A 16,369-nucleotide genomic window follows, 5' to 3' on the forward strand; every position below is an offset into this window, starting at 1 on the left:
ACCACATAGCAATATGAAAATTAGGATTAGAATCACTCAAAATAGCTCTATTTAAAGATGGAAACCCAAACTTTTTGAGGAAATTAATAGAAACTTATAACCTTCACCAACGTAGTTCAACTTGCAGGTAAGACTAAAAGCAGATTAATACATTAGTTTTGTACAAAAGTAATATCAGACTACAGAAAGAAATACTTTTAATTCAGCAAAAATGATAAATAAAAAGAGTTTATTGAATTCGGCTGCATGAAATTGCATCCACTAGAGAAGTTAGGATAAAACTATCAATAAAAGAAAATTACAGAAATGAAAAAAGGCCCTCATAACAAATTACAAAGTATGACAACCGAATTGCAGCTCTACCAAAGAAGTACATGGCATATTATTAAATAATAATATCACGTTGGAATTTACCTGATGTGACGCCAACTGGAACTGAAAGTTATTATACTCATGCCAATACCTAATAGAGGAAAGTGGAATCAGCATGGCGAGATGAATTCTTTGTACAGCAGTAGATTATACAGAATTTATTTTGGAGAATCCCAAACAAGAATGATACCACAAAAGTGAAATGGCATGGACTGCAATCTAACATATCAATATGAGTTATTTATCATTTAATTCATAAATTACCAGTTCATTGATTCAATAATGGCAAAACAGAAAAAATTAACTGAACTATTAACAAGATTAGTCCTCCATTCATAAATTACCCTTCCTCTAGTTCCCTAAAGAGCTTTGATTTTGATTCTAACTCTTTCTTCTGAGATTTAACTTCAGCAAACTGCCTTTCAGTATCTTGAACTGCAGCTTGCAGCCGTCTCTCTTCTTCCTCAATCTTACAAAAAATTAAGAAAAAAAGAAGTTACCAAACTATATTTCATATACATGAAAAAAATTCAGAAAAAAAAACAAATTATTATATTTTATGATATCATCTAACAAAATTTTTATTTGGGGCAGCTGCAATTGTTTGAAGTTTTCGTGAGGCTGTTGCAGAAGAAGCTGTTGGTCAAAAAAGTACGATAGCTATTACATTTTTTTTTTTTTTAATGAAAAAATCAGTCTGCAACTTTCTAGTAGCCACCGCACTTAGCTACATTAGGTGGACAAAAAGCATCTTTCAACTGCATTTTTTTGAAAAGGAAGGCAAAATGTAGTTTTGCTAAACAGAAAAAATTGTGGTCTGGCGTCGCACCGCCACCCAAAGTCTTGCTTGGATTATAGGATGTTGCATTTACCAAAAAAAATAAGTGGGTTTTTGGTGCCAAAATTTTAAAATAGAAGGATAAAATGTTTAATTATTACATAGTGGTGAAGTATGTCCATGGAAAAAACTTTCTGTCTCTCGCGAAGCAAAAATATTACTAAACGAGCTTCTAAGATGTAAGTATGAGGCATAAGTTTAAGCCTTAGCAAAAATTCTACATTGGCGTGTGCCCACAAGCCTCCCCTCTTGGATGAATAAATGTTGTAGTACTTAGAAAGAACAATTTATAAGGCACTATACCTACATCAAGTGATATCGCAGTTAACTCAAACAACAATAGGCAAACAAATACTTAACTAATAAAGTCAATAGGTGATTATAACTGACACACTTGAAAGGAAATTAACAACAGACTCAACAATCCAACTCAAATTAGGGTGAATCTCAGGGTGGTGGTGGTGATCAGTGAGGGGTGGAAGATGGCAGTATGGTGGACTAGGTAAGTGGCAAGCACAAAACAACAAGGAAACAATTAACGAGGTTTCAGACACTAAGTACGCAGCAAATATCGACATTGCACGGCTGTTCGGGATGATGGCAGCAAAGAGGGAGGGATAGAACAGATGTGGTAGTGAATATGGATGATGCGGGTGCAATGGATAGCTGCAACTTCCCGCAGCGTAACAGGGAGTCGCTCCTGCTCCCGCAATTTTTCCCGTTCGGGTGCAAAGGAAAGTCACGGTTTCTCACGGTGTAAAAAGGAGCAGTTCGTACTCTAGCGATTTCATTTGTCTAGACAAAACCGGTCCAAACCCAAGAGGGTCGACCGACTCTTCCACGTGAGTTTGACAACTCCTTTCCATAACAGAATCCAATCCTAGTCATCTTGGGCTTATTTATGTAATTCTTTAGCTTCAGGTTTTGAGTTTTTCATGAGTTGTTTATGGCAGTCGTCGGAGTTCATTCTTCTCTCTTCGAGGGCTATATCTGAGGGATTGGGTGGTGCTCCAGTTGTATCTCTTTCCGAAGGTGGTGATTGTCTTTCTTTATCCCTTTCTGCATCCATCCACATCACTCCCGACCACTCTGTTCCTGCTACAGCCGCCGGAACAGTTATCCTGCCATTTCTTCCTACAGTTTTCTAGCTTTCAGACATAGTAGCTTGTTGTTGCACCCTCCCACAATCCCCTGCTTGTTGTTCAGCAATCCCAATCTAATACCGGCTTTCTACCACCCCTTCCACCGCCTCCCGCTTTCTTCCCAACGCCCTATGTTCGTTGTTGAACCTTCCCACCGCCCCACTATCAACTGTTGCACCTTGTCGCAGCCCCCCTGCTTACTGTCCAGCCGCCACACCACTTCTCTGGCTTGTTGTCGCACGCTCTAGCGACATTTTGTTTGTTGTTCAGCCGCCAACCCACCTTCCCCTCGCTACCGCAAGCCCTCCCTCCCACCTACAAATCTCTGTTTCCACTACCTCGAGACACAACCCACCGATCCTCATCCTATAAAATCATTTGTTTATCATTGATTTCCTATGTTTAAGTGTTTTGTTGGTAACCCCTTGGAATTTCAACAATAAAATTATAATTCAGTTGCGGTCTTTGGGTTTAACTCCATTAACATTTGGTATCAGAGTTAGCATAACCTTAATTTTATCCTAGAGTTTCTACCATCCACTAATACCCAACCATATACCCACCTGAATTTTTTCTTTCTCATCCTACATCACCCTTACTAACCTCCTTCCATATACCTACACCAAAAACCTAGCCATGCTGCCAAAAAAAAAATTATCGAAAGCTAGATTGAGGGAAAAAAACACAATATCATTTATGAGAAATTTACAAAGAGTCCAAGGAATTTCTAAGGAGAATATGTAGAAGGAAACTCCCGCCAACTACAAGAGAGACTTGCCACCTTCGAGAGAAGATAATCTGGATGAGTCACCCTTAGCTGCAACAATGACTTGCTAGATCGAAGGAATGGAGTGAATCGCGCCCACCATACAAAATCCAAGGACGAAGAACCTCTACCTCGAAGAGGTGACCTAAAATATCTGAGAAGCCAGAATTTTCAAGTAAAAGTAGATTTGTCATATTTCGATTGGTCACATGGATCTAGACGAGTTCATCGAGTGACTCTGGACCTTCAAATGTGTCTTTGAGTGTTAAGACATCCCACCGAACAGAATGGTAAAACTAGTACAACAAGTTAAAAAAGAGTGCATTATTTTAGTAGCAAAATTTTAAGTACATACGTCAGAGTGAGAAAAGAAACAAGATCACTATTTGGTCCAAGTTGAAACGGAAGTTGCAGTGCTAGTTTCTACCAGCTCATTACAGACTGGATATTTAGAACCTAGCTTAAAAAGTGGAGAGACCACATCACCGAGAGGCCGACACATTTTACAAGTGGGGTTCAACTTTAGATCTTACAGCCAGAGTACACCAGGGTAACAATCAAGTTGATCTCGTATAAGGAGAAACTAGTACCAAATGAAAAAGAGATGGAACTAGCTAGCATTCCAAAATATGTCCCCGCCAAAAAGTGTTTCAAGTTCCACAGATTTAGGCATACTGAATCAGAATGTAAAATCAAGAGAATGACCTGTTTCACTAGGCAGGGCAATGTTGAAAAAATGGGTAATGACACAATAGACACTAAAGAATGTGAGGATACAAAGGAGTACTAGCCTCCAATTCATGAGGAAAAGATGCACATAGTTCCAATTCAGCCAATAAGAAAGACTCCAACTGAAATAATTCTGATTGTACAAGATAGTCTTGAGTTCGAGGAACCAACATCAGAGGCATGGCAACCCCATAAAAGAGAATTTCAGACTTTTCAAATTTATAGACTCTTTCGTGAGTTGCCCCTACTGACATAAGTTAAACATGTCAGAAATAAAACTCATTTGTACCCCATTTGGAAGATTATATAGATTTATTCGGATATTAGAACCGTTCAAAAGGGTGTCCACTATCAAATGTCCCAATAAGAGAGGTCAATCACAACTTTGAAAACAATCTTAGGAGTTTGATAGGAAAAATTTATTTTCAATGGGATCCAGGTCCTGTCAAAAAAGAATGTCTCTCCTTAGTGGTTGGTAGAGAAAGTGGCGCAGCTTGCCACAGATTTCATCTTAGAGTTAATATCTCCTCACATATTTATTTGTTACATTCTATTGAGCACAAAAAGTGGAAGGAGGTTTCAAACTTATTTGCTCGAGAATTTCATTAAGTGAACCTAAATCTACATGCAGCTCCAGCTTAAAATGTTGCCATAAATGGATGCATATTTATTTTATCAAAATATGTTGTGAAATGTTAGTGCCTACAGGACTGAATTTTCAGGAGATTATGTCATTTTTTATACCTTCAACGAGGCCGACCTGACTACTATGAGGAGACAGAAGCTTCGACAGATGAGGTTAAAGCTCCCCCAACATCAGGATACTAACGCAGGTGCGAAGGATAGTGGCGCCTTCCCGTGACATAAAAGGAAGCTGCTCCCTCTCCCGCGATTTCAATTGTTCGGGTGAGAAGGATTGTTGTGGTTTCTCGCGGCGTAACAAGGATTCACTCCAACTCTCGCGATTTCACTCGTCTGGACTGAATCGGTCTAGACTTGAGAGGAAGGTTTCGTGCCACCTTTCCATAGGAGGATCCAATCCTAGTTATCTAGGGCTTATTTATATGATTCCTTTGTTTTAGGTTTTCAAATTTTCGTGTGTTTTGTTTAGGACAGTCGTCGGAATTCATTCTTCTCTCTTCTAGGGCTGTATCCGAGGAATTGAGTGGTGCTCTGGTTGTATCACTCTCCGGAGGTGGTGATTATCATCCCCTATTCCCTTTCTACATCCTCCCACATCGCTACCTGCCATTTTGACCCTGCTGCAGCAGCCCGAAACAATTGTTCTACTATTTCTTCCTATAGTTTTCTACCTTCAAGCATTGTTTCTTGTTGTCGCACCCTCCCGCAATCCCCTACTTGTTGACAAGTCGTTGCTTGTTGTCGCACCCTCCACTTCCTCCAACTTGCTGCTTAGCACCCTTTGTTTGTTGTCACACCTTCCCACAACCCCGCTGTAAACTGCCACAACTTGTCATAGCCCCCTACTTACCATCCAATCGTCACACCACTTCACCTACATGATATCACAGCTCTAGCAACCTTTTGTACGATGTCCAAACTCTAACCCACCTTCCCCTCGCTAGTACAAACCCTTCCTATCACCTACAGATCTCTGTTTTCGCTAGCTCAACATGCACCTCAGCACCGTTGATTCTCACCTTAGAGAGTCTTTTGTGCTTGTGTCATTATTTTCCAATTTTTAAGGGTCTTATTTGTAACCCCTTTGAATTTAATTAATAAAATTATCATTCTATGTATTTTTTGAGTTAACTCCAATATCAATGGAGGATTGGATTAGCAATGGCAGAGAGGGTATAGTGCATTGGATCAAGAATGGCAGCATGTGGGAGTGGTTGGGATAGCGGCTAGGTGGCGGTGAGTGGATCAGAATCGCTAGAACAGCAGCCAAGGCTACAAAAAAGTGTTTCTTGTTGTTATTTAAGCAACGAGGTGGAAAGGGAACTGGCTATGAGTGGTTGAAACAGCAGCCAAGGGGTGGGGAAGGCAGCTGTAAAGCAGAAACTACATAAAACAACCAAAAGAAGCTGTTCTAGGCAGCTCTCACGGGGCAGGAGCAGTCAGGAGCAATGTGGTAGGATGCGGAAAGAGATAGAGGAGGATAATCCCCACCTCAAGAGAGAGATACAACCGGGGCATCACCCATTCCTCGAATAAAGCCCTCGAAGGGAAAACAGGCATCGACGACTGTACTAAACAAACTCATGCCAAAAATTGATCTAAAACACAACAAATAACATATGATTTTAGGGTAAAGAGTAGTGGGTCCCACTACAAACACGAGGGAACCGTGCGTAAGGACAAACAACTCGATCCTTCTCCTACCTAGACCGAGCCAATTGACATGTAGCATTTGTCGTGCCCACACGGGCATAGCGCCCTCTAGCCTTCGACTTCATGCATCAAGGTGCATTTGTAGGAATGTTTCCTTCTCATATGTCGAAGTTTCTGTCTCCTCATAGTATAGCGTCATATTGGCTCAGCTGCAGATAGCGGAAATGGCATAATCTCCAGGTATGTCAATCTTATAGGCACTATCATTCCAAAACACATCCTGATCAAAAAAATATTCATTCCATTTTGGCACACACAATCATTCCAAAGAACAACCTGATAAAATAAGTATTCATCCCATTTTGACACAATTTGAACTGGGGCTACAATCTCATACTCTGCATAAATGTCCATTAACTCGAACTCACCACCTTCTAGAACAATTATTGTTAAGTCACCTAGAATCTTTCTCCTAGGATCAACTGAAATCAATGGTGTCTCTTCCTCGTTGGCTGGCAATTAGTACTTCTCTTTCGTTTACATGTCTACTGCTCCCTCAGTGAAACACATCATCCCTCTGGTTGTGCAATTTGCAATAAGCCCAATTCTGTTCCACTTAAAAGTACTTCTAGGACTAATTTAGAAATAATAGTTCGCTCTACCTATTCTCTACCCTGAATCAGTTTCAACTCAAGCGGGACTGACTTGAATGTTCCCTTGGATTAATTCTGACTGAAAAATCATGGGGTTGAACCCTGCCTGTAAAATGTGGTGGACGTCCGATGATGTTTTCTCTCCGCTTTTGAAACTAAGTTCAAAAAATCTGGTTTGTAGTGAGCTTGTCGGATCTAGCGCTACATATCCCATTTCATATGGGACCAGGTAGTAATTTTACTCTTCCCTACTCACCGTCGAAGAACCTTCAAGTTCGCTCACCACTAAGATGCACTCTTTCTTAACTTATTGGCAGCTAGTTTCATAATTCCATCCGGCAGGACATCCTAGAGCTCAAAAACACATTCCAAGATCCAAAGTCACTCAATGACCTCGTTTTGATCCATGTGGCCATTGAAATATGACAAATTCACTTTTACTTCAAAATTTTGGCTTCTCGGATATTTCAGGTCAAGTCTTTAGGGTAGAAGTTCTTCATCACTTCATTCCCTCGAACTTGCAAGTCACCGTTGTGGTTACTGATGAACTATTTAGATTACCTCCTCTTCAAAGTGGTAGGCATCGGTTGTAGCTGGCATGTTTCTCACTACATATCCAGCCTAAAAATTCGTTGGACGTCTCTTCGTGAATTTCTCATAAACGGCATTGTTATTCCCCCTCGATCAGGCTTCCGACGATTATCTCCTTGGCGGCATGGCTAGGTTTTGGGTGTGGGTAGCTGTAAGGAGGTGTGCTAGTATGATAAATGGAGAGAAAGAAGATATTTGGGTGGTCAGTTTGGAAAATCAACAAATAAAAGAGTTTTGAGTGGAGATATGGTCGAATATTGATGGATGCTAGAAACCCAAAAATGAGACTACGCTTAGGCTAGCTCTGATACCAAATGATACCTGAATTAACCCAAACAACAATATACAAACAAATATTATTACTAATAAAGCCAATAGGTGATTACAACAGACACTTAAAAAGAAACTAACAACACACTCAAAGATCTAATTCAAGTTAGGGTGGATCTAGGGGTTGTTATGGTGATCGGTGAGGGGAAGAAAGTGGCGAGCTAGTGGACGGGGTGGCTGGCAAGCAAAAACCAACAAGAAAATAGTTTTTTGGGGACATTGCATGGTTGTACGGGCTGATGACAGCAAAGGGGGAGGGCTCGAACAGAAGCAGCAGCGAAGATGGAGGGTTGGGACAGCACTGGCAGCAAGTATGGAAACTAGAACAGCAATGGGTAGGTAGAGGTGAAGTGGTTCGGAATGGCTGGCACAGCAGCCAAGGCTGCAAAGGGGTGTTTCTTGTGGTCGGAACAGTAGCGAGGCGGCAAGGGGGTTGAAGATGAATGGCTGGAATAGCAACCGAGGGGCGAGGAAGGCAGTTGGAAAGCAGAAACTGCAAATAAAACAGCCAAAAGTGGTTGTTCCAGGAGGCTGCAACAAGGAAGGTGCGGCTAGAAGCAATGTGAGGGAATGCACAAGGGGATAGGGAAGAGAATCATCACCTCGTGAGAGAGATACAGCCGGAGCAGAACTAAAACCCTCGAAGGAAGAAACAGATGTCGGCCATTGTCCGAAATAAACTCACACCAACCTAACCATTAAATGCAACAAAGAACGTATATATAGACTTAGGATAACGAGTAGTGGGCCCCGCTCCAAATAGGAGGAAACCTTGCGCAAAAAATGACTACTCGATCCTTCTCCCACTTGAACCGAGTTGGAGGGCGTGCGACATTTGGCCCAACCCTACGCCCCTGAATTCCTCCATCAAGGCGTGTTCGCGGGAAAGTGTCCCCTACACGTCATCAAGTACATACCAATTCAAAAATTAACTATAAAATTCTAGACATAGATCCAAACTAGTTGCGCATAGGGAACTCAAATTGGATTTGGAAGTCAGGTTCAAGCCTGATCCAAAATTGACCCGATTCAAAATTGCTTAACCTGAACCTAAGATTAAATGGGGCAAAAAGTCCAACCCAAACCCGACCCACCTTCAAGCCGCTGATCTGAACTCGACCCGTACAACCCATCTAACATAAAGAATAAAAGCTATTAGGGGCAAGCATAATTCGATTTCGAGTCAATCTCGGGTTGGCGGACTGATTTTGAGTCAATTAACAATTAAGTTTAGACTTTGCAATAAAATCAAACATGACCCAAAAAATTAAATGGGTTAGGATTCATAACTTGAATCTAACCCAAAAATTATTCAGGGCAACCCGAACCTCGATTTTTCAAGTCGAGTTTGGGTTGAGTTGGCCCCTACTCACACATGTTATTCTGCTTAAACTCTCACTTGCTTATTTCTTAGATTGGCCATGCCTCCTAGAAAAATCTTAAATGTAACATTGGTATTCCAAATGATGAGCTCCTTTCTACTCAATTTTTATGAGAAAATGAACCCTTTCCATTTGAGAAAATTTTAGGAGGTTTGTTATTACTCTATAATTAAATTTAACGAAATGGTGGATTTAAAAAACTTTGCCATTTTCAAAACATGTTTTCAAACTTCGAGCAAAGGTGTCCTAAAAAAATAAAGGGGACGTCTAAACCATCCTCTTCAACTTAAAAATAATGAACACTGACAAATGGAATTAATTGACTTTAAGGATGTCTCCCCAAACTTCCTACCTGAAAAAATGTTTTTATGTGCTAACACGGATCGATTAGATAATATGAAAATCCATGTGCCATTGATTAATTTAAAAAAGGACAATTTTCATACGTACCACCCAATTCCTGTATAATTACATATCTAACACCTAAATTTTACATTTTACATTTATACCACCCAAATCTTTAATATCACATCAAAAATGCCACTATTTTATTTTTTAAGAAGTGAAATACACTTTTTCATGCATATGTAATGTGGCATGTGTAAAAATTGAAGTTTACGATTTAGATATGTAAATACATGCGAATTTAGCGATATATATGAAAATCTTCCTTTCAAAAAAATGTCTCAATCATTACTACCTGGAAAAATACTTGTGTAGGTGCGCATACACATCACTAAGCTGACCAGAGAAGGAAGTTATGAAATCCACACCTTTTCTTTATCCTTGGGAAAATCAGCATTGTTAAGAACATCATAAGATTCCAACTCAGAACGCTGGAGGCATGTTTCATATGCTTTAATGTCCATATTTACGTCTTCAACCTCTTTGTCGAGTTTATCTGATAAAATACGCAAGCATTCCAAACAGAGAGGCTGTTCAACCTAAGAAACTCGTAATACATGAAAGAGTCTGATTTAATCTCAAGAAATGGCAGCTCAAATCCCAAAAAGAAAATTAAAGGCATAAAGTATGCAGCTTCTAAAAAATATGTCCATTAATGACAGTAACTCAAAAGAGCAACGCCAACCCCAGCGCAAAAAATTCCAAAAAAGTTTTTTTTTTTTTTTTTTGTCCGTAATGAAGATGAAAACAATAACAAAATAGTACTTTAACTTCTTCACTTGAACACAATTTCATCTTTCAGCATAGAGAAGCAATATTCAATTAAAAAATGAGCTATCAAAGTAAAGCTTTGAACGGACGAGTAATGCTAGGATGAGTTGGATACATACCACTCAATTCCTGTGTATTGACAGATCTAATACCTAAAATTTAATCTTTAAATGCATACCACCTTATGAATGAAAAGGTGTATTTACTTTTTAAAAGATAGAATGATGGTATTTTTTATGTGATATGAACAATTTGGGTCGTACACTGTAAAAAGCAAAGTTTATGCATTAGATATGTAAATACATAGGACTTGGACGGTATGTATGTAAATGCCACAAAATGACTGAATGCAAAACAAATAGCTTGTATACCTGTGTTTGTGAAGTGGCAATATCAAATGCCTTCTTCAGCACAGTAATGCCCGAGTAGAATCTAGAATTATTCATCTGCAATGGAGTAGTGGCACTAACACTCAGAGTTGGTAAATGAGCTCCCACTCCCTCTAATGTAGAACCATTATAGTACATAGAAGCAGAAGCAGGAGGTAAAACAACAAAGGATTCTTCCATTCCCTTGGCAAAAGCGCTTCCCTCTAGCTGAGAAAGCCAGCTCTTTGGGCGAGGAGGGATTCCAAGACCCTGACCCTTTTGTTTAAAAAGAACCACAAACGAATGGTCCATTTGAGTGGAGCCCACCAAGCTTCCTTGGACTAAAGAAACTTGCATTACTATTCTCATTCCGATAACACAAAATTAACATGAATTCCACTTTTCAAACCGAGCGTATGCTATAAAATTTTAGTAAACTAAATATCTCATTAAAAAGAAATGTGTTAAAATAGTCCATTGTACTTTTATCACGGATCATTTTAGTTCCAAAGTCTATAAAAGTGTTAATTTAGTCCCAAAATCTATTAAAGGGAGCTCAGATAATCCTACCTCTATTTCAACTGATATTAAAAGATTTTGGGGACTAATTTGGCGATTGTATAGACTTTGGAACCATAATAAACACATGTAAATAGTCAGAAGACTATTTTGACATTTTACTCTTTTATTAAATGATGCAACAAAAAGCAGGTCCTCGAAGTTTATTTATTGGATTTGTTGGTTTATACTCAACGCCTTACTTTTAGTATTTAAGAATGAAGATGTTACATTTGTAGAAAATCAAACTTATAAGTCAACAACAAGGTTAGTAGGGAATAATGAAATATGTTGTAAAGAAATCATGTCGATATCACAAATCAAATTGATTGTTATCAGAGGAAAAAAAACAACAAGGGAAAGTTTTCCGCTGAGGTGATTAATGACAATGAATAAAGAGCAAAAGTATTTTTAAATAATTTAAATTAAGTAAACAACAAAAGTATTGAAAAATAATAAATAAAAAGAGATATGAGAGTTTTGATTCAATTTATGAGGCAACTATGCTACATTTCAAGGTACTTCGGGAAAGTGTGAGGCTTCTTTTGAAGTTAAAGCTTAAAATATTGGACATTTTTTTTTACTAAAATATAAAGATGGTTTTAGTAGAGCATATACCTTGTCATAATATTAGTATTATCAATTGCCATCAGTCAATGCTATAAAAAAAATAAAGAAACATATAAGCATCATGGATCTGTGGGATCCAAAAATTTCAATGCCCCGAATTCTCTATTTTGTTTATATTGTACGAGCATTGAGGGTCAAATTTTCATAAGACAAATTAGATTATAGATAAAACACTGTCCAAAAATTTTGTCCTCACTTTGGGAGGATTTTTTGATATGGGGCTCAAGATTTCATATAAGTGTAAGCTCATATGATTAATTACCTCTCACGATGACGGGAAAATACTTTCAATTAAGTCTTGTCATTTAACACTAAATAATCAACATATAATAGCGACAAACATACGTTTTAAATTGTAAAACTTATCACTTATAGCATAAAGCGGATGGTGGGGAAATGATGACGAACTGGATAAAAAATTCATGGTTTCATCATCCTGATTCGTCGTGGTCCCTGTTCTACTTAGAGGACAAAATCGGCCTAACCTAACTGAAAGATTCTTGTCAGTAATCATGAGTTGCATCATCCAAGAGACTCTTATAGATTTGAGGTGAATGCTCGTCTAAGAAGATATATTTAAGTCAATCTTAGCTAATAGAAGACTTTGTGTAAATTAAATGTACCCTTATAATTCACAACTCAAATAATTGAAAGTTGTTGAGGAAGAAATGAGTTGCAACCGTAACCGTAATATAAGACCACCCAATTAGATGGCTCAGATCGTAATCGATATTTTGTGGGTTCAAACCATGTGGCCAGAAGACTGAGGCTACGGCTTTATTAGCGTGAAATTACTTTGAGTGTGAATATAATGATACACTAGATGTGACATTAACTCTTTTGTGAGTTGAACTCAATCAAAAGTTTGTTACTCTCAACAAACCATTTTGGATGGTAGATGTAATTTATATTAAATTTTTTAAGCGATTAATTTTACTTGAATATTTAATTTGTTACTTTGAAATTTTGATTTTTTTTTAAATCATAATTTAAAAGTTAACCCCTCTAGTTGAGATTTTCAACCAACACTATAATTATCGAGGATTTGACATATAAAACTTTTATGCTTAAGATTCGTTTGAAATTTTGTTAGTTTAAGATCTTTAAAATATTAATCCTCTCAACTACAATCTTAACTAGGAGGATCATACTAGGTGATTTGGACTTATAAATTCATATTTTTATGATTTGGAAGTTTTTAAAATTATTAGAAACGTTAATTCCAGTATTTAAGAGGCGGATCGAACTAGCTAAATAGGACTTACAACATTGCCCCAAAGACAAAGCGGCTTAATTGATTGTTTTTCAAAATATAAACTATTTGGGTGCAAATTTTGTCATAACCCGCGCAACATTTCTAAACTATTTGATAAAGCATTTAAAATTCTAACGAGAGCCCATTCTGATTTTTTTTTTAATTTGATTTAAAATTGGCCCACACAACATTCTCAAACCTTATATTTAAAAATTTAGTTCATGGATCGCAGTTCATGAAGGCAGATGTCTTTGAATCGTGCACACATTTGAAGTGGGAAACTTATAATCAGCTAAATCTTTCTTAATCACATGAATATTCATTTGCTCATATGCATGCACATTATATTTGACATATTACTATGATGTAGTTATATGACATTTATGCACTTTTATAATGACATTTAGCCTATCCAAGGATTGTAATTGCACATTTTCTAAAAAAAATGCTTGCATCATTTAATGCCACGCGTTGAAATTGGGAATGTCTTAAAATATGAAAGCAAGCATGAAAATTATTGAAATTTTATTGATTATTCTTTTATCCCATTAAAATGCACGCATGTAGATTCAAAATGCTCACATAATTACTTGAAAAGATCGCAACACATTTGTATGAATCTCGAAATTTTGCCCCTATACTAATTATTGATTTAGAACTCATGAAATCCTTTAAAGTTTTTGTGAAAGCTTGTGTTAATTTTATATTAAGGGCCTCATGTTGACCTCTTCAAATGACAACCTTATGTCTGCTTGCAAGTCAGAATTATAGACCCAGTGGCAGTTTATAAGCTAATTTACATGCATTTTGATGCAGCATATTTTTAAAAATATTTGCACATTTTAATTCAATGTTTCAAAGTTAGAAGGTGTCTTAAAATGTAAATGTAAGCATTGATATTATTAAACTTTCCTGATTGCATTGCTATAAAATACATGCATATAAATTGAAAGCATGTAACTTGAAAAACTCTCACAAACCTTGGGGGTATTTATATTCAAATGAAACACTATCTTAGGAGTTGATAAAGTCAGAGACCATTTAAACATTTTGAAAGCTTGTGTGAATGTTATGACTTTATGCTGCACACATCTTCATTTCGAGCATCTTACTGCTTTGACTCTGCTTGCGAACTATAATTGCAAATCTTGTTGAAAAATTTTTCAAATTAAAAAAAAAATTCATATTTGAATTATGTTTCAACCCCTTAGAGCCTAGGTTTGGAAAACTCAATTTTAAATTAATTTTCACCCTAGAAGTCAAATTTTGGAAAAGCCCAATTTGAATTAATTTTTAAATCCTAGGAGCCTAACTTTGAAAAGCCACAACATTTAAATATTTTCAAATCCTATGAGCTAAACTTTAAAAACACAACTTCAAATATTTTCAAGTCTCAGGGGCATAAGATTTTTCTTTTTTAAAAGCTCATATTCAAATTATTTTTAGAAATCAAATTCTCCATATTTTAAATTATTTCATAAGTTGAAACAGTCCAAAACCTTAAGTTCTTTATAAGTCCAAATCAATCGAAAAATTTGACAACCTTCCGACGTCAACCCCTGTTAAAGGCACCGGAAAAAATGCCAACATTCCCTACTATCTCAAAAAACTTATTGGTTAGTGTTCTGAGAAAATATTACCGAAGAGCAAAAATATATATTCAACCCACGGTCTTAAAAGAAAATATAAGCCTTCAATGTACATGCAAAAAGATTAAATCACATGCAAGCATTTGCCCGAATAAGTGCACTTTACTTTCGTTGAGTGGTACTTAATTCCAAAAGACAGGCACTAGCATTTCTTAGGACAGTTATTTTAAATCTCCTGAATTTAAAAAAATATTCAAACGAGACTGCAATTTCACCGCACGGTAATTAATTTTCATGGACTGGTACTATTCCTTGGATAAATATTTTGAAAATTACCCTCCCACTTTCATCTTATACCTTTTGCGAGCGAGATCGACGACAAAGATGTTGATCAGCAAAACGATGTTGAAGCGACAACAACGAAATAAAATAAATAAAAATATATACAACCCTAATTTTTTTCTTCTTTTTTTGACAATGTAAAATGTAAAAATGCAAATAGTATGATAGAAAAATAAAGATTCATGTTGAGGGTTGACGGGCAATGGGGTTTGGACATAAAATTGGTTTTCAAGTCACACGAATACAAAGGGGAATGAGTTTTGGCTCTGCTTATAGAAAAAAGGAGTGAACAGGGCCTCACGACTTCGACTATGTTGTGCAAATAGGAGCAAGGAGAAGAAGCAGTTCAAATTCAAGCGGGACAGAGAGACGAAAGATTTCGACAATGTGTGGTTTGAATAGGGAGGAGATCAAGTGACTTGGGAGTTGCGGCAAAGAGGAGTGCGTGAGGTGTGGTGCGGTTAGGGCTTGTGGGGGACAGGAGGAAGTTGACATACAGAGATAAACAGTGGAGTGACACTGTACAAGTTGGTTCATACGATTGTTTGGAATTGAACAACTAATTTCAGTGGATGTCATACATGCATAAATGCAAGCACACATACAGACACGCATACATACAAACATGCACACTCACACAGGCACAACTCCTTAGTTTCTAACCTAGAGCTCGCAAGCGCCAATCTCAACGAAAGTCATACATGCATGCATGCATGCATACAAACACGCATACAAACATACACATAGACACGCACATGCACAAGCAGACGCGTGTTGACCTCATTTTTAGTGAGGTCTAGTCTTCCTCTTAGGGTTTAGGATCTAGCCTTAGGGACCTCCCTTGACTATCTTAGAACCTTAGAAGTGGTGCCCGCCTCGTTTTAGTTCGACCCGTTTCCGTCCTCTTTTGGAGTTTCGCGTGTGTGGTATCGACTTCTAACGCTTAGAAGGATGAAACCGACATGAGGAAACCCAAAATGGATTCCTATAGGACCTTCCCGAGCCTTAGGGTGGCCTTCTGCACAATTCACACTCCTGCGCGCACCAGCTTCGCGATTCGGAGAGTCGACGCGTCCGATTGCTGCAATTCGCATTGACTGCACCGTTATTTGTCGGGGACTCGAGTAAACCACTTGTGACGATCGATCGCAGGTCGATTTTTTGTGAAATTTGAATTTCGACGCGTTTTGACCTGATTGTCGGCGACGTCGTCCGAGCGACCCCGGATGACGAAACGGACTGCGCCAGCGCGTCCGGAACGTCGATTTTGCCTAGGGAGGACACCTATTTTGTCGCGTCGTCGTGCGCGGGTAAAATGTGTTTTAATTCATATATATATATATATATATATAT

The 16,369-nt window shown here is 37.8% G+C and overlaps 1 protein-coding gene across 4 annotated transcripts in view; it reads right to left on the reverse strand.

Moving 5' to 3' along the window:
• Window positions 1–85: 85 nt before the first annotated feature.
• LOC110037354 (beclin-1-like protein) overlaps window positions 86–16,369 on the reverse strand; it is a 26,364-nt gene continuing 10,080 nt past the window's right edge. The window contains exons 3-6 of one of the 4 annotated variants that reach the window (XM_020741983.1): window positions 10,646–10,983; window positions 9,872–10,042; window positions 759–841; window positions 86–463 (exon numbers count right to left, since the gene is read on the reverse strand). In XM_020741983.1, the coding sequence (XP_020597642.1) occupies window positions 331–463; window positions 759–841; window positions 9,872–10,042; window positions 10,646–10,983 (725 nt within the window). In that variant the 3' untranslated portion in view covers window positions 86–330. Of the gene's footprint in view, window positions 464–716; window positions 842–9,871; window positions 10,043–10,645; window positions 10,984–16,369 lie in introns of all 4 variants that reach the window. The other 3 variants (XM_020741985.1, XM_020741982.1, XM_020741984.1) reach the window with 3 other exon arrangements.

This window comes from Phalaenopsis equestris, unplaced genomic scaffold (genome assembly GCF_001263595.1).
Source record: "Phalaenopsis equestris unplaced genomic scaffold, ASM126359v1 Scaffold218946, whole genome shotgun sequence".
In the NCBI taxonomy this organism is placed as follows: domain Eukaryota; kingdom Viridiplantae; phylum Streptophyta; class Magnoliopsida; order Asparagales; family Orchidaceae; genus Phalaenopsis; species Phalaenopsis equestris.